This window comes from Pleurodeles waltl, chromosome 5 (assembly GCF_031143425.1).
Source record: "Pleurodeles waltl isolate 20211129_DDA chromosome 5, aPleWal1.hap1.20221129, whole genome shotgun sequence".
Lineage (NCBI taxonomy): Eukaryota > Metazoa > Chordata > Amphibia > Caudata > Salamandridae > Pleurodeles > Pleurodeles waltl.
Window position 1 is genome coordinate 979,085,368 of NC_090444.1, and position 26,857 is coordinate 979,112,224.

At 44.4% G+C, this 26,857-nt stretch overlaps 1 protein-coding gene across 1 annotated transcript in view; it reads right to left on the reverse strand.

The window, feature by feature from the left end:
• Nucleotides 1–1,973: 1,973 nt before the first annotated feature.
• VTA1 (vesicle trafficking 1) overlaps nucleotides 1,974–26,857 on the reverse strand; it is a 307,826-nt gene continuing 282,942 nt past the window's right edge. The window contains exons 7-8 of the mRNA XM_069235133.1: nucleotides 26,476–26,559; nucleotides 1,974–2,475 (exon numbers count right to left, since the gene is read on the reverse strand). Coding sequence (XP_069091234.1) covers nucleotides 2,330–2,475; nucleotides 26,476–26,559 — 230 coding nt within the window. The 3' untranslated portion in view covers nucleotides 1,974–2,329. The remainder of the gene's footprint in view (nucleotides 2,476–26,475; nucleotides 26,560–26,857) is intronic.

Here is a 26,857-nt window from a genome sequence, read left to right on the forward strand (position 1 = left end):
TAGTCTTTAAAAGAAGGTACATTACACACGGGAATAGAGACTGAAATGCTAACAAACATAAAAAAGCAGAAAAGTAAACAGGTAAGCAAGTTTGAGGAGGTATGATTACAAAGTATCCCACAAGTTAGTCAAGGTAGAAAAAAGGCAAATCCGAAGTGGTGTACAATCCCAGGTCCTTGGCAATGAAGGAGAAAATGTAGAACCTGAAATCTATATGTGAACCTGTATATAAGGATAAAGGTAAGAGATACTGGGAAAGTGTTCCGAGATTTGGTCGGTGAACGTTTGAATCCGATAGGTGGCGTTCTGAAGTTGTAATCAGTGGCAATGTTTAGAACCCCACACCCCACAAAAAATACAGATGACACGATTTAGATTTTTTCCAATGTGACTCCAAATTGTTGAATGTTGTGCAGCATTAAAAAAAACTCCAGACAGTGAATTAGCAGAGCTTGACAACGATACAGACATCTATAGTGACAAGTTACCAATTTTCTGATGTATATTGATTAGGGCCGTGTCACAAATAGCACCAAAGACGATTTTGACGGGGAGTGATGTAATGAAATGTGTACTTTATCAGTCCCCTTTTTCTGCTGTATCTTTCTTTGGAGAGGGGTAGTGTGCCTTGGTCAAGAAAGGCCCTGGAACAGATGGAAGCACCAAAACAAGTTTCGACATACTAGTTCCCTTTATCTTGTGCTTCATGGTTTCACCCAGGTAGAATCCCATTTTTGGATATCTGCCAAGGAATGACTAACATATTGAGTGACTGGTATTAATGCTGCTGGATTCGAACTCTGAAGAAATCGAGAATAAACCCTAAAAACGTATTAGTAGGCTGGTACTCGAAAGAAGATGGAAGTACATCACTGTGGCCAGATCTAGCTTTTTGGTGGAACACACCTATCACTAAACCAGCAGGAAAAGCGGCAGTGAGGCCTAGCCGTATGGGGTAGAGAGGTCCACTGCGCCCCAGTTAAAGCTGAACTTTACTACTCAAACAAGAAACAAGAGGGAAAGGAGCCCATGCCCCCTGCTACACTAATGCTTTGTTGTGGATTTAAGAAATGTGATTTGAACACAGGATATCCAGTATTCAAGGAACTGAGGTATCTCAAGGGAATAGTCCTAAATACAGACACTTAATGAATTGAGGATGTCATAAAACCATACTTAACATCTTCATCATCCACTGCACAGTTTGTTTTTGATCAAGTCAGTGGTATTGTGTGGGATGGTGCTTAATTGGAAAAAGGTCATGCAGGAAAGATGACTGAGAGTGAACAAGAGAAATATGTTTAAGTGGGCCAACCATGTGCAGTCAAATGCCCCCCCCCCATTTTTAGGTGACGAGTGCAAGTGCTCTGATGTGTTGTAATCTAGTTGTGGGCTTTTAACCACGCCCATCACTATCACTCGTTCATGGGCTTGCCTTTCAAAAATCCTTTGTTATCATTAGTAGACGCTTTACGTTTGTCCCTCCTTGGGGCAGTTTTGTTACCACCTTGGCCATCGACTGTGTTACATGGACAATTGCAGGCTTACTGATACGTTTGACTGTGAGCGAACCTATTTTTCCTTTTGTGTCTCTCCTATGCGCTCACACCCATGGCACTTTGAATTGGCTTGCTTATGTCAACTTTTATACTTTGCATTTTCACTTTATGTGGCAAGAAAAGTCCGGTTAGTTATGTGAAACGGTTTTACTTTTCATTTTCAATTTATGTGGCAAGAAAAGTCCAGTTGGGAATTTACAGCGCTTATAGCTCGAATTCGATCAAACGCGAGACCCATTGCATTGCAAATGCTTGTTTACTTTTTTGTTTTTCCAGATAGACTCTCAATGTTATCCTTTGTCATTTAGGCTTCTAATGCAAACTCCCCTGCTGTGAAGAAATTCATTAAACAACATGCCGTAGATTAGTTTACTAAACAATTTAAAATCACAAACTCAGACTCAAACTGGCACAGAAGGGCATATTGTTAATTTTATTTTGTCAAGGCTGGGAGGGACTACAAAGCCTTCGTCACACCTGTAAATGTTGCCAACTCAAAATAAGTGTCATTTTCAGATCCTTGCTTTTTAGGTTGTCTGCAACCTGGTTTGACAATCCCAGGACATCCCACTGGCGCACAGTACCAGAAACTGTGTGGAAAAAGCGAAACAGGTTGAGCGTTCATCTGTGCTTCAGGGACGACCCAATTTGAGGAAGGCTGTTTCAGGACAAGAGGGCCCCATTAAACAGTTCTCGTTTTACAAACGGAAGGCAGAATAAAGGGCTGGCTCTTTCTTTAGGGCCGGAGATGCATTCATCTGACAAAGGGATCACTCTCTCCCGGTGGTGAGTAACTTGAGCGCCTTCTGTAGATTCTGCACGGCGGTGTTGACGTCTTCGTACTGCAGTGCGCTGCCAGCATACTTGCAATATTTCTGTGCCCGGGTGAAGTCTTCTGGAGTCAATCGGACATCTCCTGTGGGATCATTAACATAAGAAAAAGATCAAAAACGTGTCTCATTAGGGTATTTAAAAGTCTAGTAACATTTTAGTTCAATTAAACGTTTAGTTACATTATCTCGTTTTAGGCAATCGAGTCGAAACCTGTGAGCTGCCTGCCCTTTGAGTAATTTATTTAGGTTTTTTTTGTTTAATAAAAGTTCGCCATAGTTTTCCTTCAGTGGCACTATCCACTTACAGGATCGCTTTTAAACAGGTGTCTGATTCCACCGGGTACCTTTTGCAGGTAAGTAAATACCTTTGAGAACAGCTCGTCCTTTTAACGCTGACGCCCGAAGCAAGCTGTTATCCAATAGTGACTGTGCGCCGAGTGTTATTTTCTGCATGGAGCAGTGACAATGGACTCCGGTGGGAGGTGGCCTGCTGGGCACAGCAATGCTTTCATAGCACTACTTGGGAATATGTGGCAGTGGTTTGGCAGGTAAACAGAGCATCTCCAGGCCGACTTTGTCACCCTTTCTACTATGTCCAGGGGCGGCTCCTTTGCAATGGCCAAAGAGCTGTCACCCCCCTGGCTAAGCCAGGAGCCGAAAGATAAAACAATATTTAATTATCGTTTTATCTTTTAGCTGCTGGCTCAGTCAGCAGCATGTTCAAGGAGGGGTGGGGCTGGGCCACGGGAAGTGGGAGGGGGAATGAGGAGAGAATGCACCTAAGTGCGCATGTGTGTTTGGCCAGCTGTCTCAGGCCGGCCAAACACACATGTGCACCTAGGTTTCTCCAGCCCAGCTGTGTTGAACAGCCAGGCTGGAGAAACTGCACAGACCCCAGGTTTGTGTATGAAAGCAGCTCTAGGATTGGTGGGGAGCCTGTGATGGTGTCCGAGTGAATGCTGGGACAGCAGAAGAAGAGGAGCAAGAAGAAAGGCTGCAGAAGAAGGCAGCGACAGAAATAAGTAAAAAATGTTAAATACAATTTTTTTATTCCCCCCTTTATCCCCATCCCTCCCACCCCGCCCCTTGAGATTTGTAGTGGCCGCCGCTGACTATGTCATGCCCAACAAGAAATGGTTACACTGACCACCTCTGGTCCGGGCCAGGTCAGTCCTTGCTCTACCAGTTCCCACATCAAATTCAAATGTGGGGGCCCCAGGCAAGGGGCAAACCAGTGTCTGATAAAGTGCTCCTGCGCTGTAAGTTAGTACATTTCTACATTTGGGACTTTACCTCCTCTCACAAACAGCAAACTAGGCATCAACCATCGTATATGGGGCTGTTTACCACCCCAGACCTGCTTGCAGAGTACTGATCAAATTGTGCTGAAAGATCTTCATTAAGGGGATTGGGCTATTTATCAATATTTTTACAAATCTGGATAGGACTAGCCGGTTGATGAGTGAAATCCTGTCTGTAATGACAAGTGGGAGCTTAATTCACACCTTAACACGAAATGTCAGCTTTCCAAGACTGGACAGTAAGTTTGCACAAATTGTAGTTTCAGGCTTTCTGGGTAGGTATTCCAAGGTATTTTACAGAAAAGGTAATGGTAAAAGTATTTCACAAATGTGCATATTTTCTCACTGAATTGAATGACTGCCTGTCACCATAAGAAAATCCTATTTGATGCCGGCACTATGTGTATTTTAACTTGAATTTATATTGGTACAGTCCTTACAATTAACTTTCATCCACAAACCGGGTGAAAACAAAAAAGCTCCTTTTCTACGGCAGGTTTAAGTTAAAAATGTCTGAATGGTCCAGGCCTGCTCTCAGTTAATATTTTGATGTCCTATAGAGCGCATCTTTACCCCTAAGTGTTTCTTAACGCCAAGAACACTCCAAAATTACCACTGACGAGAGAGAATACACTTTAAATGCAGAAGAAACTGGTTTTGAACTGTTCCTGAATTTCGTAATGTAATGACTGTGAAATGAGCCGTTAATGAAGGGTAAGAGATTTCCAAGTGTTAGAGGCCACATGGGAGATTTCCGTCCCATCACACAACTCCTTGTGGTTTGAAGGAGGTCCTGTGAAGATCTCGGATTTCCTGCTGGGATGTAGCAGGTAAGTCGGAACTGAAGAAAAGCAGCATGGTACCTCACTCAGCGAAAAGTCACGCCTAGGATTTTGAATTTTTTTTTAGTAACTGGAGTGAACTTTAAGACTTTTTGAGATAGGTTCCCTATGGTTGAGCCAAAAAAAGTGGGCTGCCAAAAGTTCAACCACCTGATATCTCTGCTAAAGATATTTCAAGATACTGAAGTATAGGACATTCCCATAGTCGAGACATTCCACGAACTGAGTGATAGATTCGTTTTTTCAGTGACTTGTGGGACAATTAATAGTTTGTTACAAAAGGCACTCTAAACATTGTACTGTGTTTTTAACGAATTCCACAACACATTTGTCAAGGCTGGCATTTCAATATCTACGGTACTGGTACCTAGCATCACACGACCGCACTCTTTCAGGGACGTATTACCGATTAACACTGAATGCGTCAATCAACCACATTAATGTATGGGCACATCTTAGTGCCTCATCTCATCCCTCAAGCAAACACCATTAAAAAAAAAAAATGAAAACGAGCTCTATTACTTTAAAAAAAAAAAAAAATGTGAGTACCCCTTAATTCTTGTATGCTAGCTCTTTTGACATCATGCACCACTACACGTTTTTACTACTGTCATATAATTGAGAGACAAAGAATTTAGCACAAGGGCAATGTTCCAAAAATCTAATATTTAGAAGTAGAATCATCACCTTAGATTCCCAGTAGCGGTAATGTAGAAGGCAGTTTGAAGGGGGCATCCAGCACGAGGGATTCACATGCTCTACTTTTCTCCCGGAATGGAATATCCCTGTAAAGTGTGTAGGAGCAATCCAACAAGTCCACAGCCTCCCAGACAGATTACTGAGAGGGATTCTAAACTATGGTCGCAGCTCCCCAGATCTGGGGCAATATTTTGGCTGTAGAAATCTAACATCCACCTTTCTTGGGTACACTCGTGTCTGATCCCAATCATAGTCTCCCACTGGACCTATGTCTGTTCCTATCGAGACACACGTGTCTGTATGAAGCCTTGGGTGTTGTGTATCTGATTTCTATATATATTTCTTCTAAAAAAAGATGGCAGAACTCTTTAAGTCTGTGGGTACTCCTCTCGAACCTCTGCAAGCTATTACGCATATTTCAGTGAGGCAAGCTTATCTAGCAGGAGGCGCTTCAAAAGCTAGCACACCCTGCCATCACACCCCTCAGACTGCTATCTTCCATGCCTGTATGACTGCCCTAGTACTTTTAGCCATGGTGCTCTTTCCCCCACATATGGCCCTCGGTTATCCTCTTACAAACATGGCATTTTGATCTGGTTTTCAGGAGGGCTACTGCTGGGGTGCAGAAGTCCATTGTTAACAAACAACATCTGAGAAGCCCAGTAGGATATTCGCACATCACCTAAAGCAATTCTCCCATCAAACACTCCCAAATCAAGCAGAGATAGCGGCATCCTAATCGTGTCTCCATTCTAAAAAAGGATACCTAGCAGCCAGTCTAACTGCTGGTATCTACAATGTCGTGTTTTGAATAACTTACAAAAAGTGAGGAAGGGACTATATTTTGTAGAATGCAGCTTTGCCTAGTAAGGGATGCTGTAGTTTTCTCCAATATACTATATAAACCTAAGCTGTAGTTAAGTTACTGTCCGGGAACCCTTTCTGGTCTTTATCTTTATAAATGTCCAAGAACTGGAAACCACCATCCTTGGCTATTTTAAAGACATTGATCCAGGTAGATTGAGGCAGTCAATCCACAAGATCCAAGAGTATTAATTTGTCCCAGTTAAATACCAAAGCCTGAACACTTGCCAAAGATTTTGAAAATAATGAGAATTTGCTTAATGGATGTGAAGGTGTTAGACAAGTACAATAGAGGATCACTGGCATACAGGGAGATAATATCTTTTTAATCATGATCCCATCTTAAATCCTTACCATAGCATCTCTTGCGGCCCAGCACGCCAGGGTCTTGGTTACAAGGTAGAAAAGAAGCAGGGATAGTGCCCTATTGGATAAGGTATTTACCTTCAGTAAAGCCTTATCTGGTAAAGACCGTATCTAGTTGCAGATGCCTTACTTTAGAATTTCCCCAGGTGTCAGTCTGGGTCTGAAAATTTTTCTTGAGCAGTACCCCTGCGTGCTGTTAGGTGGTATTGATTGGCTCCGTGTCCGACGTCGATGTTGTCCTCGCCAGATATGACCTACAGGTTCGATATAGGCACCACTTTGGTGAGCTCATGTTAGTCTCTTTTCACAACTTTTCACACCAGAAGCGCAGAGCCATGAAGAGCACTGACCACTGGTGCATCAAACTAGAGCTCTTAAAGGGAATCCCTGACCCTAGAAATCAATTTGCACAGCGGGAGGATGGGTGGGTCATTAAGGAATCTGCAACTGGATATTGTCTCTACCAGATAAGGTGTTACCAAAGGTAAGTAACTTGTCCACCTTATGGAGACATCCAGTTGCAGATTCCTTACCTTAGAATAGATACCCAGGCAATACCATTCCCAGAGGTGGGTCTGCAAACCAAGATCATGCTAGAAAGTCCTGCAGGACTGAATGGGCAAAGTGCCCAACCCTAAGGACCTGACTATGCAGGCAATAGTGTTTTGTTAACGTGTGCAGAGAAGCCCACGTTGTCACATGACATTTGTCAAGGACTGGAATGCCACGTGCTAATGTAGTGGTTGGTCCTTTAGCTCTGGTAGAATGAGCACACAAGCCCTCGAGGGGTTGCTTCTTTGCCAGTGCTTTGCACATTTTACTGCAGAATATGACCCACCTGGAGATGGTTCCCTTCGGCACTGCCCGACCTTTCTTTGCACCCACGTAACCAACAAAGAGTTGATCATCCACCTGGATCTCTTTGGTACGATCAAGGTAGAACACAAACGTTCTTTTTAGGTCCAGGCGATGGAGTCTTTCCTCTTCTTTAGAACGATGTGGAGGTGAGTAAAAAGTAGGTAGGGTGATGGACTGACCAACATGAAAGAGTGTAACCACCCTAGTGTGACGCCCTAGTGCAATGCACCACTTTGTCAGGATAGATGGAAAGGTAGAGCGGCTGCAGCTCACTCACCCTGCGGGCAGATGTAACGGCCACAAGGAAGGCTTTTTTCAAAGTGAGAAGCCTAAGAGGACAATTATGTAGAGGCTCAAAGGGAGCGCACATCAGAAATGTCAAAACTAAATTCAAATCCCTTTGAGGAATAATGAATCAAGATGGAGGAAATATATGTTTAAGGCCTTTAAAGAACCTATTTACAACTGGAGACTTACACAAGGAAGGTTGATCAGGCAACATCAAAAATGCAGAAATGGCAGACAGGTAACCTTTGGGAGTGCCCATGGCAGAGTCCTCCTGGGCCAGTGAAAGGGTAAACAACAAAACCTCAGAAAGAGGGACAGAAAGGGGGTTAACAGACTTGTTTGTGCACCAAGCCACCAATTTCTTCCAACAATAGGCGTTTATCGTTTTGGTGGAGGCAAGCTTGGCTGCCAAGTTTACATTATAGACTTAGGACAGAAGGTCGAAAACTGTTAACTGCCACCGCTCAATCTCCACGCAAGAAGGCAGAGCGTGGACAGGTTCGGGTGGAGAACCCTGCCCTGTTGTTGCAACAGAAGATCCTCCCAAAGGGGCAGTCTGATTGGAGGACTGATGACCATGCTCAGTAGCTTGAGATACCAGACTCTTCGTGCCCAGTCTAGAGCCACAAGGATTGCTCGTGCCTGGTCATTCTTGATCTTCTTGAGAACTCTGGGCAGAAGTGGTTTAGGCGGAATGGCTTACAGGAGGCCTGAGTTCCACTCAAGACGAAAATCGTTCCTGAGTGATTGCTCCCTTGGAAACTCCAACGTGCTCTACACTACTGAGATTGATCGTTCTCTGGGAGGTGAACAGATCTAACCAAGGCTCTCCCTGTTGTTGAAAGAGACCTTGTGCCACCTCCGGATGGAGATGCTATTCGTGATTGATTAAGGACTGTCGGCTGAGTTTGCCCGCTCTGGCTTTCAGAGAGCCCGCCAGATGCTTAACTACTAGTGAAATGCCCTGTTGTTCCAGTCACATCCAGAGGCGCAGGTCTTCTTGACAAAAGAGCCACAACCCCACCACACCCTGCTTGTTTTAGTACCACATGGCAGTGGTGTTTGTGAACACCTACACTACCTTCCCTTGGAGAGGGGGAAGAAATACTTTCAATTCTAGTCTGATCACCAGGAGCTCCAACAGGTTAATGTGGAGTCCGGACTCCACCAGAGACCCAATGCCTCTGATCTCCACCTCTCCCAGGTGGCCGCCCCATCCTAGGAGTGACGCATCTGTCACTACTGTCTGATCCAGTTGGGGAAGGGAGAAGAATCTGCCTCTGGCCCAACTGCGGTTCGTCAGACACCACTGCATATCTCGTGCAGTTCCATCTGAGATCTGGACCATGTCGGAATGATTCCCCTGATGCTGCACCCACCGGAACATCAGGCCCCACGGCAGAGCCTGCATATGGCACTGGTATGTGCCACCAGCAGGATGCAGAAGGCCATGAGACCCAGCAGCCTCAGAGTCATTTTCACCCAAATCCACAACAGAGGCTGAAACATTGGTATCAGTGTGTATAGCCTGGACTCACCGCTTCGTAGGATAAGCCCAAAACTGCACTGCACTAGGACTGTGGTCTCTACTTGGACAGGGACCATACGTCTGCCAACTAGATACCCAATTTCTAACACGAGCACGAAGAGAGGGGGCGCCCATGGGCAGAGTGACCAGTCCTCTATGACTTTGCCCAGAATGGTGGAGCAAAGAAGAGGACAAAAAGATGCAACAAGCACCGGAGTAGACAAACTCTTCTTTGCAATTGGAAAGGAAGGCAATGGGCCCATGAAGTTCAGCATCGAACGCATTAATACCAGATGGCAGAGAAAAACAATCTAACAATGGAGTCTGTCCTCTGGTGTATCCACTACCAGAGGAGGACTCATTAAGCCCTGGGACTCAAAAGACTTCTTTGAAGAAAAACAAGATGCAACTTGATGCAACTGGTGGATGCAACTTCCCATAGATTCCTCACCTAAAACAGTTCCTCCACTGGAGGTGGGATTCTGCAGCGTTGGTTAACCAAGGAATTCATGTAAATGAGCAGGGTAAAGTACCAGTTTCTGTGCTTGAGACACGAGGCAGTAGCGCTCTGCAAAAGTATGCAATGACAACCACTTTAGGGAAAAAAGGATGGGAAGGAGCAAAGAACCAACTTATCCGGGAAAAAAACCTAGGGATGAGAAAACTTGTATGGCCAAAAGTTCTATTATGCTGCAAGCAGAAGTAAACAGCACCAAAATAACTACTGTAGAAAATGAGTCACACTGCAACTATGCATTGGTTTGCACTGAGATGCCTTCAAGAAAATCAAAACAAGATTCAAATCCCACTGGGGAGCAACAAACACAATGGGAGGGGAAAAAGTAAATCAAATCTGTATGAGAACAACCACTAGCAGAGGTCTATGTTGGGAAGGCTGGTTAGGCATACCTATGAAGGTATACCTGGTTGTCAGACCCTGGAGCCCTTACCAGACCCCTCTGTGAAAGGAACAATATATATATACCTCTCAAGCTCCACACATGCAGCTGCAGAATTTGAGGATTGGGGTGTAAGACCTGATTATTCTGCTGGAAGGGCAGGTGGCGAGAGGAGCAGCCGAGTGGCAACAAACTAGTGTACCAGATCTTCCACCAGTGTGACAGGAAATCAAAATCAGCTGTGCTCAATACTCCCCCACCTTCCTCAGTCCATTTCACATTTCAGAAGGCCCTGAAAGCACGTGAATTTGGAAGGATTTCCCAGGGAAATCATTCTACTTGGGAAGCGTATTGCACAAAAGTGAGTGCACTTTTTGATCTGGGCCATGCCAATGAGATCAAGTGATGGAACCCCCAAACTGGAAATCACTTCTGTTACTTCAGGGTGCAGCTCCCAGACTTGCACCTCTAGTAAAAAGTGTGGAAGATCCTTTATCATGGCACCCGCCTACATAGGGAAATCTCCTCCAAACAAAGGGTCAATGACCACACACCACCGTTGATATAATGGAAGTGATTGTCTGGAAAAAAAACTACATTTTGTTCCTGGAGATGCAAGGGACAATGATCTTCACAACAAAATGGACTGGCTGTAGTTCAAGCATATTTATGTGATGACTCTGCTCGGACACTAGTCAAAGGCCCGGCATTATCATGTCACCTAGATGGGTATCTCAGCACAGTCAAGGGGTTTCTATTACTATGTTATCCACAGTCTGCGAAGAGCTAAAAAGACACCCCAACAAAAGTTTGGAGGAGTCAATTCACCAGTGCTGCTCCAAATGAACTGATTGGAAGATATGCAAATAAGATATAAGTTATAAGACTGCCCTGCTGCTGATACCACAGAAAGGCCATCATCCACCATCTGTGTGCAGCAGGATGCATAGGGCAAAAATGTAAACCAGACACAGACCCTGCAGAACTGGGATTCTGAATCAAAGCCAAAATCTGATATTTCCTAAATATTCTTGAGCCTATGAAAGGTAAAGGTCTTCCCACGATCTGTGTCTGGTACTGCCCAGATAAAAGCCACCCCTCTGTGTAGGAGACAGAAGATACTGCTGGACGTTCATGTCAAATCTCAAGTTGTGGAGGACAGTCATTGTAGGCCTAACAGGTCCCTGCCAATACTTTCACTCGCTAGGTGTCTAGTATATAAATATATTGAATTCTCACCCTGGTAGTGAATTCACTTCAACTGCCTGCGCTTTGTAAAGATGTATGCAGAGGAAATCAGTCTGAACAGAAGAAACATAAACTGATAGTGCTGGGATCCCACCACGAACCCTCGGTAACGCCTGTGGAAAGAAGAAAGGGAGGATGGAAAAAAACGAAGAGGACATGTTCCTCCAAAATTGAAGCCTGTGCCAGACAGCACATCCTGTTGTAAGAAAGGTGGTCTGGAGGGAGAGACAGAAAGGCGATGTCATTGCCTTTGCGAATCAACTGCATTATTGATCAACGCATTGTGATAAGTCTTTCAAATAGTGGAAAAATGGGAGACTCTACCCTGCACAGGAAGATGGAAATGTGAAAGTTGAGAAGTCAGAGAAATTTCAAGGTGCCACAGCCAAAAAAGATAGCAGAGACTGAATCTGCATCTCTCCTCGAGGCACCCCTGCTTGAGGAGTAATTTAACTGCTGGAGTGACTGGACAGGCTGGGATGGTTCTCTATTGAGACTGCCTCACCTAGATAAGTCAAGAAGCTTCCTATATTGTTGGTGGAACCTGCACACTCAGGAGGAAATACATGCTCTGCAGCTTTACTGTTTGTGAAATGCTCCAGCTAGAGGTCAACTTTATCGCCACAAAGAGGCTTGCCATCAAAGGGCACATCCAGGAGCATGGCTAAGAAATCTCTGCAGAACCCAGTGGAGCACTGCAAGCAGGTCACTGCAGTCTGTCATCTGTACCACAGATCGAGTAACAGTGTTCACAGAGCCCTGGCAGGGCTTCAAGATTTGTTTGGGAGCATTAAAACAGTCACTGAACAAGTCCATAATTGGCTTTTTCATGTGGGATAACAAGCTGATTGTCAAGTCCCACAAGACCCAGGAGGTAAGTGGCATTAGCAGTGTAGACAGCTAGGATACCAGAAGCAAAGACTATTCTGCCCATAGAGTCAACTTTCTTTGACAATCTAGCTTTAAACGATGTTTCTCTAACAAGACTTGATAAAACAAAAAGAACGGGGCAAAAAGTGAGGATAACCTGGAGTACACCTTTGAAGTCTGGCAACCTGCCTGTAGAATGCAGGACCCAAAAAGGGTTTCTCCTATGTAGGTATGACAGGATCCAATACGGTTTCAATTCCAAAGCTTTAGCTGCTTTACGCACTAGTCGTTTATAAGAAGACTGGCTCTGATTAAACAAATGTCCATTTCTGGTCAATTGTCTAGGCCAATCACATTTTGTAAGTCCAGATATAAGCCAGCATCTGTATTCTAACTGTGAAGGAATTCAGCAGTCTCGGAATAATCATCATCTCTACTTCTATAATCTTAAATAGGCATTGCAAGGGTCTCCAGGTCGAAGCTAAAAATCACATCCACCCAGGAAAATCTCTGAGCCCTAGTGAGGTATCCTGACAAGAGAATGTCTTTTTGTTTAATAACTTTTTTTTCAATTTCGCAACAAAGAAAATAAACACATTACACAAACATAAACAATCTGTCTTCCTATCAGGAGCAAGCATTACAGAGCTTTAAAAAAAAAAACGAGATAAAGAAAAGCCATAGAACAATATTATAGCAATGGGTACATGTGGTGATCCCTAGGCAAACTGCCTCCTAAAACGGGGAAAACAGAAAACCCTGACAGACACACATTCAGACCAGTTCCGCCCCGTCTCAACCCACAAGACCTGCAATGGCTACCAAACTCTGTGGGCGCACATGTAGCTGACCCACAGAGCTATCCTTCACAAAGGCCAGAAAGGGGAGTCCATGTTTTATCAAAACGCAACTTCATCTCTCACAGTTGCAGTAAGGCTCTCCGTAGTGTAAATATCCCAGATCTCAGCCCACCACGATGGAGCTCACGCCCTCCCAGAGAAAGGCAACCACCAAGCGTGCTGCCACCAGACAATGTGTAATCAGTTTACCCGAAGGGGGATTAAGTGGGTAAAGTCCCTATTCGTCTAGGACTCCGCCTGCAGAGGGTGGGGGGTGGTTGTGATCTAGAGAATTTTGGAAATTTGAAGAAACACATGTTTCCGAAATGCGGAGACCACCGGACATTCACACCACATGTGAAAAACTGTGCCACGTGCCCCGCACCCCCACCAACAATTATTGTCCGATCCCATCATATGAGACAGTCGGGCAGGAGTGAGATACTAGCACAGGGGCAATTTATAATCACTCTCCCTGTATTGGATGCACAAGGAAGATTTAGCTGCCTGCTGCCAGATGGCACTCTAGTCCCCTTCATTAATCCTGATGCCCAGATCAGTCGGCCATTGTATAATATAGCTTGCCCTTGTCACTTCTAGAGGGCACTCTATCGTCCTGTAAAAACGAGAAAGTGCTTTCGGTTTGTCTCAGCCACTCAGCATATCTTCTAACAAATGTGTCTCCCGTGTTCCACCTCGAAGGGTGGCGGGCCGGCGAGCCCAATGAAGCAACTGAGTAACTCTATACAGATCGGTATGGTGTAGTGAGAAGTCAATTGCACGCTGATCCCTTGTCTTGAGTGCACCTTCAGCATATAGGTCTTGAAGAGTGAGATCAGCCCCCTTTTCCCACCTGCAGAACCGCCCCCTTTTCCCACCTGAAGAACCGCCCATCCAACAAGCCAGGAGGGAAATCCGGATTGGCCAGAACCGTGGTGTGAGGGGACAGGTAGAGCTCGAACTGATGCATATGGGTGGCTAGCCTTCAGTGGTGCAGAGTAGATAAGGTGGAGGATAACAATGTGACAGCAGAAGGAAGGCAGTGGAGCGGCAGCCACTGGAAATGTTTCAGAGGAATTCAAGTTGCTTATTGTGCCAGCCGGACCCAAGGCTTAACAGGAGCAGAGACCCAATCCAAGGCCAGGACAAGTTGGGCAGCAATGATATAATGGGCTACATTTGGGATCCCAAACACCCTCTTTCCACGAAGAATCGTGCAGAACTGACTTGGCCACTTGAGGTTTATCATCCCATATAAAGGACCATAGCTTTTCTGGATCAACGCAACCACCGACTTTGGTATCTGAAGCTGACCAAGAGAACATCTTTAAAGTTCACCTTACCTTCTACCCCTCATCATAAGGATGTCCTCTGGCTTTGATGGCTTCAGGAGTGGCATCGTAGTCAGCTCTGCATTCATACCTAGGTAGTCTAAAAAGAGAGGAAGGCACCTTGGCAAGGTTTGGGTGGAAGCTGGAACCTGTGGAGTGGTGACATTGGGAAACTCTGGGACAGGACGGCTGCAGTTGCAAGTCTTGCAGGGAAGTCCTCCCCCTAATGGGCCAGTCAAGAAGGTGTGGAAGTCACCCTGAAAAGATCCAGCACAGCACACAGGGATCTTCTCAAACAACAAGGAAGAGTTTAGCATCATGACTCCAAACGGGAACGTTTCCTTGAGATAGAAGATGACTGATCCTATCTGTGGTGCTTTTTGCAGACAGATCTTTTAGGGAGATTTCTCTCTTACAGGTAACGTGCCAGTAGGTGAAGGAGATCCCTTAGATGTCTCTCTGCAGACATGAGCCTGAAACAACTTGACCTGCATCTCCCTGATGTCTTTCGAGTGCATAGGGAAACAAAAATCTCATGACGTTGTGCTCGGAGCCCAGAAACCATGTGCAGTTGTTACACAAGCCTAATAGCACATCTTGCGGCACCTGCAACAAGGTATGCAATGTGAACATTTTGATCTGGTCACTGTCTAGTGCTGAAGAACTTAGTTGATGAGAGAGTGCATCAGACGCGTGTTCATCAGCCACAGAAAAATAGTAACTGGGCACCAGTAGGTACCTAATCTACGTGGGTGTTGTCGTGTCTGGAGGGTGAGTCACAGAGTCGCATGACGCCATCTGGCAGCACTCGAGAGCTATTGCTGGAGAAAAGCTTTTCTGAATTACTCAGAAGCCTGAAAGAGATAATGCTTAGGGTATGCACAGAGAGGCATACAGACTATTAATTCAGAGAGGCATACAGGCTATTCCTAATGTGGAGAGGCATACAGAATATTGAGGCATACAGATTATTAATTCAGAGAGGCATACAGGCTAGTCCTAATGTGGAGAGGCATACAGAATATTGAGGCATACAGATTATTAATTCAGAGAGGCATACAGGCTAGTCCTAATGTGGAGAGGCATACAGAATATTGAGGCATACAGATTATTAATTCAGAGAGGCATACAGGCTATTCCTAGTGTGGAGAGGCATACAGAATATTGAGGCATACAGATTATTAATTCAGAGAAGTATACAGGCTCTTCCTAATGTGGAGAGGCATACAGACTATTCCTCAGACTCTTCCTAATTCGGAGAGTGATACAGACTCTTCCTCATTAAGGGAATGATACAGACTCTTGTTCATTCAGAGTGATAGACTCTTCCTCATTCGAAGAGTGATACAAACTATTCCTCATTCTGAGAGCCACACAGACTCTTACTCATTCGGGGAGTAATCAGACTCTTCCTCATTAAGAGAGTGATACAGACCTCTTCATTCAGACGGTGATTGACTCTTCCTCATTCGGAGATTGATACAGATTCTCATTCGGAGATTGATACAGACTCTTACTCATTCGGAGATTGATACAGACTCTTCCTCATTCGGAGATTGATACAGACTCTTCCTCATTCGGAGATTGATACAGACTCTTTCTCATTCGGAGATTGATACAGATTCTCATTCGGAGATTGATACAGACTCTTACTCATTCAGAGATTGATACAGACTCTTTCTCATTCGGAGATTGATACAGATTCTCATTCGGAGATTGATACAGATTCTCATTCGGAGATTGATACAGACTCTTTCTCATTCGGAGAGTGATACAGACTTTTTCTCATTCGGAGAGTGATACAGACTCTTTCTCATTCGGAGAGTGATACAGACTCTTTCTCATTCAGAGAGTGATACAGACTCTTTCTCATTCGGAGAGTGATACAGACTCTTACTCATTCGGAGATTGATACAGACTCTTACTCATTCGGAGATTGATACAGACTCTTTCTCATTCGGAGATGCAGACTCTTTCTCATTCGGTGATGCAGACTCTTTCTCATTCGGAGAGTGATACAGACTCTTACTCATTCAGAGATTGATACAGACTCTCATTCAGAGATTGAGACAGACTCTTACTCATTTAGAGATTGATACAGACTCTTACTCATTTAGAGATTAATACAGACTCTTTCTCATTCTGAGAGGTATACAGACTCTTACTCATTCAGAGATTGATACAGACTCTCTCATTCGGAGAGTGATACAGACTCTTACTCATTCGGAGAGTGATACAGACTCTTACTCATTCGGAGAGTGATACAGACTCTTACTCATTCGGAGAGTGATACAGACTCTTACTCATTCAGAGATTGATACAGACTCTTCCTCATTCAGAGATTGATACAGACTCTTCCTCATTCAGAGATTTATACAGACTCTTACTCATTCAGAGATTGATACAGACTCTTTCTCATTTGGAAATTGATACAGACTCTCATTCGGAGATTGATACAGACTCTTTCGCATTCGGAGATTGATACAGACTCTTTCTCATTCGGAGAGTGATACAGACTCTTTCTCATTCGGAGAGTGATACAGACTCTTTCTCATTCGGAGAGTGATACAGACTCTTTCTCATTCGGAGAGTGATACAGACTCTCTCTCATTCGGAGAGTGATACAGACTCTTTCTCATTCGGAGAGTGATACAGACTCTTCCTAATTTGGAGAGGCATTCAGACTCTTCCTAATTCAGAAGTACCTTGAAGATTGAAAGAGAGGTTAATCCAGACGCAAAAATCACAAAACGTAAAAACTATCAGGTTACTGTAATGGGATAGTCGGTGTGAGTGTTCCCAGGAGGATGGGTTGTCATCCCCTGTTGGAAAGAATGGATGATTCCCGTGCAGAAAGGATACGCCATGCATTGACACAGTAAACAGCAAACTGTTGTTTTTTCTCATCTCCATACTCCAATGTACGTTTACAAACGAGGTGATTGTTAAGCTAAATGTATATTGATAATTTGTCTAGGAGGAAAAGGAAGTGAGCACAAAAAGTTAGCATTTTATAAAAATGTAGAATAATCAGTTCAGTATGGAGGCTCTCTCTACATAGGATCCCAAAAACCAGAAGACAAATATCTCCATAAAAACATCAACCTTTAAAACCTAATTTGATGCTATATGGCAACACCGTATTTATTTCACTACATTCCACTTCAGATACTCATGAGAAATCAAAGTTAGTTTACTCTAAACACATTAGCTTCGTGCAATTCGTCATTTAAATGTGTAACTTTGCTAAGTAATGCAGTTAATAAACATCCCCAGTCTGGAGTCCGAAATAGCAAAAACATTAACACATGACAAATGTTACAGTTCTTGAAATTACCCAGATTCTCTGAATCAAGTCCAAAAATAATGTTGGTCTAGAAGCTTTAGTCATTACTGAAGACTGACAATCATGCTCAATCTAAGACAGCTCCCACTGGCCTCGAGCTGCCATCGGAATGATGGATGTAGGATGTGTAATGAGAGTTAAAAAAGGGACAAGGGGTAGGTCTCAATTAAACAGCGGAATGCAATACGTTTAGGTCTGGCCTAGAGGCAAATTAAGAAAAAAACATAATATAACTAGATACATATTCACATACAAGTCCCCCCCTTCATACATTGGTCTGTTCAAGTGTCATTCACATTTGGCTTCCGCCCACCAAAGTACGAGGTACGGGGCACTGGGTCAGCTCACTTCATCCAATGGCTGTCTTTCACTGTAAGCGACTGCATTTTGCTTGCTCTCGTCGCCTGAAAAGGAGTGCACTTTAGTGCCGGGGCTGCTGGTCCACTACTTTCATTTTTATACTTTTTTAATATTGCACAACTTTGCACATAAATGGAAGTTTGCCAAGACGAGTCTTTAACAGCACACAATGGCTACGGCAAGGAAGCTACATTCAATGCACCAATTACAAGGGATCTGTTCAGTTAAGGGAGGGAGATATTCTTTACGGAAAAAGAGATCCATATTTTACAAAAATATCAATATGGGGAACGTAGCGCAAGAAAAGCTTCATGTACAAATTATGCTTTGACATTTTTTTTTGTTTTCAAATTAATGTCATTGCGTTTTTTCAGATGAGCTCTTGGTAGTGCTCTTTCTGTACTGTGATGCCAGTAATTGTCTGACAGTGAATGCCGACACTTGTCTGTAAAATATTTTGTCAATTTCTGTACTCTGTATAATAAAACGTAAGCAACATACTCCCTGAGAATGCCCATCACGTGAGGTCAAACTGCACTTTCTTCAGTGAGCTATCTTTGGTTTCAGTACTTGCTAGAAGTGGTCGATGAGTTTACCAACTATTGGAACAGAGAAGATCGGAGCACAAACTACAATCACAAGATGCTAGTCTGGTGATGTGGACAAAGATGTGTCTCCCACGACAAGAGCACCTATTCAATGTTCAGGAGAGAATGCAGGTGAAAATCAACTCTTCGAAGAATATTTCTTTACACAATATGATTCACTACTCACAATTTATGCTTCATAGTCAATGATCGCGGATCGCACCTTTTCTATGATACAGTTGCTCTGTATCTAGGTTTGTGCTCTAGGGATACCTTTACATATGTAAAAGTCCCACATAAATGATAATAAGACACCCTTTGCTGCATAATTTAAAATGAAAGGCCATGCTACTAGTGTATTGAGATGATTGAACTCAATGGCTGCAGACAAAGACGAAGAAGAGAGTGCGTCCTTTCTCGACATGCTGCAAGGAGCAAACATAAATGGTTCATTGCCCAATGTCAATTTCCCTCCAATTACATTATAGCTGCAAAAGTAATGTAAGGCACTGCTTGGACAAATCTCTTAGCTGTTCTCCCAGGTGCCAAGACTGAGGTTAGGGTAGCAATGATACCGTCATTGGTACTAGCTTGCCAATTAGATCCAACTTTTACAGAATGTCAAGGCAGGTTCAGGAGAGCATTGTTGTGGTCATTAAGATGCGGGCACAGCTGTAATTGACACCCTGCACAGTCCCTAGGATAGCCCACCAGTGCGTGTGCTAAAACGTGAGCTACAGACTTCCGCTTCTATGCAGATTAAAGAGGGCTCAATGCTAACAAGCACTGACAAACCTTTTTGAGACCTATTGGCTTTGTCAACGTTTTTTAAAGATGTTGCAGGGCAGCTGAAGCTGCTCTGCAACATCTTTAAAATAAATTAACAAAGCCGAATAGCTCTGCAGGTGCTATTTGATTTTGTTAATGTTTTTTACAGGGGGTGTGGCGTTACAACCAGAACTATCGCCTGCAGTTAAGGACAACCAGGTTTGAGTCTCAGCATTGAATCAACATCCACGGATTTGGGGCAAATCCTTTAAACTCCCTGAGCTTAAGAAGATAAATGCATATCAACTTGCGTAAAGTACATGTAAATGTTCCTTGTGGAAAGCGCTACAATATCTTGGGATCCATTAAGCGCTATATAAAGCTTCCGAAAATTAAATTTAAAAAAAAGCAACAAGAGAGAGGAGGGTGGGAAATAATGGAGGCAAGGTGAGTGGGTGGAAAAGTACGAGACAGCGCTCTAAAACCTTTGGGTAGAGATTGGGCTTTTGCCCTTTGGTTTTTAAAGTAAAAATATATACATAGCAACAACAAAGCGGAAGGGGTGGAAAGGACAGGGAAAACAATGAGGGAATGTGAGAGGAGGTAGGAAGGGCTTACAAACAGATGCACGCCTAAGAAGTCTGGTCAAAAGACTCCAAGTGGTTCGGAATGCTGCAGCACGCATTCTGCTAAAAAAAACAAAGCACCATTCTGTCACCTCCACGCTGGCGTCCCTTCACTGGCTGCCAGTACCCTAAAGAATACAGTTCAAATCTCTTTGCAGAGCCCATCGGGCTAACCACAACAAAGGACCACAAGTGCTAAAGCGGCCCCAAGCATTTACAATTGCTGATCAGAGATTCTTTACAGTGCCTATGGTCAAGAAAGCAGGAAGTGCTGGACGCTCGTTCACCTTCTTGGCATCCAAACTCTGGAACACACAGCCATTACAACTCAGATAGATCAAAGATGAACTGAGTTTTAGGAAATAGCTGAAGACATACCTATTTGAGTAATACCCCTTTGTAGGAAGTTGGCTCTGTATGTGCCATTTCAAAGTAAGGAATAGCATGCACAGAGTCCAAGGGTTCCCCTTAGAGGTAAAATAGTGGTAAAAATAGATAATACTAATGCTCTATTTTGTGGTAGTGTGGTCGAGCAGTAGGCTTATCCAAGGAGTAGTGTTAAGCATTTGTTGTACATACACATAGACAATAAATGAGGTACACACACTCAGAGACAAATCCAGCCAATAGGTTTTGTTATAGAAAAATATCTTTTCTTAGTTTATTTTAAGAACCACAGGTTCAAATTCTACATGTAATATCTCATTCGAAAGGTATTGCAGGTAAGTACTTTAGGAACTTCAAATCATCAAAATTGCAGGTATACTTTTCAAGTTATTCACAAATAGCTGTTTTAAAAGTGGACACAGTGCAATTTTCACAGTTCCTAGGGGAGGTAAGTATTTGTTAGGTTAACCAGGTAAGTAAGACACTTACAGGGCTTAGTTCTTGGTCCAAGGTAGCCCACCGTTGGGGGTTCAGAGCAACCCCAAAGTCACCACACCAGCAGCTCAGGGCCGGTCAGGTGCAGAGTTCAAAGTGGTGCCCAAAACGCATAGGCTAGAATGGAGAGAAGGGGGTGCCCCGGTTCCGGTCTGCTTGCAGGTAAGTACCCGCGTCTTCGGAGGGCAGACCAGGGGGGTTTTGTAGGGCACCGGGGGGGACACAAGCCCACACAGAAATTTCACCCTCAGCGGCGCGGGGGCGGCCGGGTGCAGTGTAGAAACAAGCGTTGGGTTCGCAATGTTAGTCTATGAGAGATCTCGGGATCTCTTCAGCGCTGCTGGCAGGCAAGGGGGGGGTTCCTCGGGGAAACCTCCACTTGGGCAAGGGAGAGGGACTCCTGGGGGTCACTTCTCCAGTGAAAGTTCGGTCCTTCCGGTCCTGGGGGCTGCGGGTGCAGGGTCTCTCCCAGGTGTCGGGACTTAGGATTCCAAGAGTCGCGGTCAGGGGAAGCCTCGGGATTCCCTCTGCAGGCGGCGCTGTGGGGGCTCAGGGGGGACAGGTTTTTGTACTCACAGTCTTAGAGTAGTCCTGGGGTCCCTCCTGAGGTGTTGGATCTCCACCAGCCGGGTCGGGGTCGCCGGGTGCAGTGTTGCAAGTCTCACGCTTCTTGCGGGGAGCTTGCAGGGTTCTTTAAAGCTGCTGGAAACAAAGTTGCAGCTTTTCTTGGAGCAGGTCCGCTGTCCTCGGGAGTTTCTTGTCTTTTCGAAGCAGGGGCAGTCCTCAGAGGATGTCGAGGTCGCTGGTCCCTTTGGAAGGCGTCGCTGGAGCAGGATCTTTGGAAGGCAGGAGACAGGCCGGTGAGTTTCTGGAGCCAAGGCAGTTGTCGTCTTCTGGTCTTCCTCTGCAGGGGTTTCAGCTAGGCAGTCCTTCTTCTTGTAGTTGCAGGAATCTAATTTTCTAGGGTTCAGGGTAGCCCTTAAATACTAAATTTAAGGGCGTGTTTAGGTCTGGGGGGTTGGTAGCCAATGGCTACTAGCCCTGAGGGTGGGTACACCCTCTTTGTGCCTCCTCCCAAGGGGAGGGGGTCACAATCCTAACCCTATTGGGGGAATCCTCCATCTGCAAGATGGAGGATTTCTAAAAGTTAGAGTCACTTCAGCTCAGGACACCTTAGGGGCTGTCCTGACTGGCCAGTGACTCCTCCTTGTTGCTTTCTTTGTTCCCTCCAGCCTTGCCGCCAAAAGTGGGGGCCGTGGCCGGAGGGGGCGGGCAACTCCACTAAGCTGGAGTGCCCTGCTGGGCTGTGACAAAGGGGTGAGCCTTTGAGGCTCACCGCCAGGTGTCACAGTTCCTGCCTGGGGGAGGTGTTAGCATCTCCACCCAGTGCAGGCTTTGTTACTGGCCTCAGAGTGACAAAGGCACTCTCCCCATGGGGCCAGCAACATGTCTCTGGTGTGGCAGGCTGCTGGAACTAGTCAGCCTACACAGACAGTCGGTTAAGTTTCAGGGGGCACCTCTAAGGTTCCCTCTGTGGTGTATTTTACAATAAAGTGTACACTGGCATCAGTGTGCATTTATTGTGCTGAGAAGTTTGATACCAAACTTCCCAGTTTTCAGTGTAGCCATTATGGTGCTGTGGAGTTCGTGTTTGACAGACTCCCAGACCATATACTCTTATGGCTACCCTGCACTTACAATGTCTAAGGTTTTGTTTAGACACTGTAGGGGTACCATGCTCATGCACTGGTACCCTCACCTATGGTATAGTGCACCCTGCCTTAGGGCTGTAAGGCCTGCTAGAGGGGTGTCTTACCTATACTGCATAGGCAGTGAGAGGCTGGCATGGCACCCTGAGGGGAGTGCCATGTCGACTTACTCGTTTTGTCCTCACTAGCACACACAAGCTGGCAAGAAGTGTGTCTGTGCTGAGTGAGAGGTCTCCAGGGTGGCATAAGACATGCTGCAGCCCTTAGAGACCTTCCTTGGCATCAGGGCCCTTGGTACTAGAAGTACCAGTTACAAGGGACTTATCTGAATGCCAGGGTGTGCCAATTGTGGATACAATGGTACATTTTAGGTGAAGGAACACTGGTGCTGGGGCCTGGTTAGCAGGGTCCCAGCACACTTCTCAGTCAAGTCAGCATCAGTATCAGGCAAAAAGTGGGGGGTAACTGCAACAGGGAGCCATTTCTTTACACCCTTTTTATCAAGAGGGACTAAGCGACTGACATGACGATTAGCGCTGGGAGCCGGTTAAGTACCCATGCACTTTAGAAGTGCCTAGTATAGTACACAGTGTCAGATTTAAAACTGAAAAAAGTACTGCTACCAGCAGCGGCCAGTGGAAGGACATTGGCCGCAGAGACAGGAAACTGTACTTCATCCAAGCACAACACATGATCTAACGACCGAAGAGGAAAAAGAGAAAGTGAAAGCAGGAGGAGGCCTTAACCAATGAGAAGCGAGGCAATGAGAGCGACATGGGAGCCAACCAATGGCAAGTAACGGTGTGTATGGGGTGGGCCCCATATTTGTTTTGAAGCTTCTTTTTTAATTCACAACAGCTTTTGCTGACAACGCATGTGCGACGTAGGCGAAATCTAAAGAGGAACTGCTCCCCATTTCCTGAGCTGAGTAGCTCACTCAAAAGTTCGAGGTTGTCCTCCTTTTTATCTCTTTCATATTGACAGAGTAAAAAAAAAAAAGCACTTGCATGTTTCTGGAAGTTGGGAAATTGTGTGGTGGATGCCTCGTGTCATCTTTCTCAGCCACACTGTGGTAATCAGAGACAGTTGTACTGACCACATAGTCCACCTCTGGGGTTGCACAGCCTGCACTGCAAACCAAGTGCCATATTGGGTGCAGACTGCTGTCTACCTGTGGCAAAAAGTGTGCCTGAGAAGTGGATCCTCTTGAGGCTGAAATCCAAGCCATTAAGGATTGAAAGGCTTTAACTACCCAGAACTTTCTACCTATATTCAGACTGTCGTAATTGTCTTAAGTTATGTTGAGTCGCAACCATCAGCGTGTGCTTGAAGTAGGACACACCTGTTCAACCAAGCTGCTCTTCAGAGTCAAGCAAGTTTCTGATAACCACGTGTCATTGCAGACCAACTGCCCACAATCCTGGTTAGTAGGAATCTCTTACAGTTTCACAAGTGATAGTTTTAGTTGATCCATACATTTTACTCAATCTGTCAAAATGCATAAGAAAAAAACAAAAATATATAAGAAGGGAAACTTTTATTTAATGACAGGAGAAGGCAAGAGAGTTAGTGAGACCATCATTAGCAAGAAGTGTGCAAGCATGTGTAACATCTTCATCCAAACTCTCTGACTCTTGTGAAAATTCCATGAGGGGTAATACTGCTGTGCAGCCAAGAACAAACACAACTTATATAAAAGGAGGGCGATGTCTCACATCAGAATTTAAACCTTGTCAGTTCAATACTTAGAAACAACTGCAACAGCTAAATTAATAGAACATTCATGCAGACCAGGGAGAGGCACCGGCATACACTGCATAAATGATCCCCTAAAAGAAGCACATACCTAAAATGCATATGATGTACATTTTAAGTTCAAGCGTCCCACCACAATCCTACCACTGAAAAGGGGCAAGGGTAAGGCACGGCAAGAAAAAACTTCAAAGCCATGTGGCTCACATAAAGATATGCACAAACGACTGTAAGATATATAAGCCAAGGACACAAACAGAAAAAAGCACTGGCAAAGTCAAAAGGTCTCTCCTATTCAAGGTAATTTAGCTTTGTGGATGCCTTTTTAGCCATGTTGTACAGCACGGCTGAAATTGCCAAAAAAGTGATATGATGCGTTTAGTACAGGCTGCCTCATAGCACTTTTGCACTTTTATTTTGTTAACTTTCAGTAACGCTGTTCAGCAGTTGTACTGGTGTACAACATGGCTTAAAACCTTGGACAATGACAAAGCCGAAGAGTAGAGCTATTGGGCTTTATCAATTTTTTAATGTATTCCTTGATGTCCGTAAAACAAAGCCCTTACTGTTTGCAGGCCTAAAAGAGGTTGAAGAGCAAAACGGATAATCTGATCAGTAACAGATGGAGGAGATAAAATGTGAATCGGAGTGGATAGTGACTGGAAAACACTCATTATGCAAATGTTGTTCTTTGTTTACTATAAATACTATTATACAACAAGAAACAACAGTAACTTGAACTTAAAAAAACATTGTGCCAGTTAGGCTCGAGCCACTTGCTCCCAGGTGGGAGGGAGGGAGCAGGGAAAAACAACAAGGGAATGTGGGAGCATGTGGGAGGGGCAAGGGCAAGCAACAACGGAATGCAAAAGGGGTGGGAGGGATGGGGGCTAAGCAACAACTGAATGCAGGAGCGGGATGAGGCAAGCAACAAAGAAATGCAGAAGAGATGCAGGAGAGAGTGGGAGGAACAGGGCCAGTGTAAGCAACAATGCAAGATAGGGGCGAGGGAGAGACAGACTGCAAACATGTGCACTCTTATCGAGTGCTGCAACTAAAGTAAAAACAAATACCCCTGAAATCGCATGAGCAGTAGAAGGACACTGGATGACAAAAGGAAGCAGTTAATGCTGCAGGGAAAGGACAAACACACAAAGAATAAATTAATCCAGCACATACTGACCAATCAAAAGAAAGGAAATGTGAGTGATGAAGTCAACCAATAGAAATTAATAGGCGGGCGGCTCAAAGCCCCTTTTATGCTAACAAAATGTCTCGCAAATGAGTTGCATCAGGTGAGACCTAAAAAGAATAACAGACAAGCAAGAGGTTAAAAATACTTTTTTTGGGTGAAACCAAAATTAACCTTCGAAGTTAAAAATGTGAAAATGAAGAATACATCCGAGAAGCTCCTTCAGAGACAGCAAACGATGCAGGTAATCATGATGTCCAATACGTGTCTAGGGTGAGTCACTTTAACACTGAGACTAATCAGATCCTCTGCCAGCTCCAACTGCCTCCACCTGAACCTTCTAGAACGGAAAATAAGTATTCCACTGTCTAGACAAACTTATAGTAAACATGAACCATAGAAAGTAACCAATAAGAGAAATCAACGCAACACAACAATTAACTTGATGATCCTTATCATTAAAGATGAAACACCGATTCTACAATCGATAGTTCACCCTTTTCATACAAAGGCAAAGCTCATGTCAAGATGGCGTTCACAAAGTAACAGGCACCCAGCATGTTCAATGTAGGGTTTCCAAAAATCACCCCAGATAACTGGAGTAATGCAGAACAGTCCACAGCAGCAGAGTGCCAGAATGTTCTCTGACAGAACGGAGGAGAAAGAACTAAGCACATTCTCGAATAGCTTAGCACCATGACAGGAGAAAAATATGGCACCAGAAGGCTTTCGATCCTCGTGAAATGTGGGAATGTTTAATGTGCATGCGTGTGGCACAATTATAGCAGTGAATACAGAAATAAAATGGAGAATTCTAACTGAGCTTTCCCATATGGGTTACTGGCTTTATCTACGCGAAAGGAGGATTTAGACGAAAGGAATCTGCAGAGATATAAATCTAAACGGAAAACATTATACTTTTTCTTACCTTTAGAACTAGAATTGTAAAGTGAAGGATCCACAGGTGGGATGTTCTGTGGAGTGGGCTGGACCACAGTACTACCTGCAACACCTGCAGAGAAGAGAGAAAGACATCGGTATTATTTAAGTTCTTCCAACTGCAGTAGGACACCCTACTGTGCGATATTTACTTTCCATTCTAAATCGTGTTTGATAACGCTCGCACACAATTGCAACTACCTAAGAATATTTGAAAGGCTCTCTGTAGGGAAATGCTGAAATCCTAATAAAAAAAAAAACACAGAAGGCCAAACTTAAACTCACCACTTCCTGAACCTATGGTGAATTCTCAGCTCACTTACCAGTAATCTGCATTAGAGTCCTTATCTTCCTCGGCATCTTATCCCATG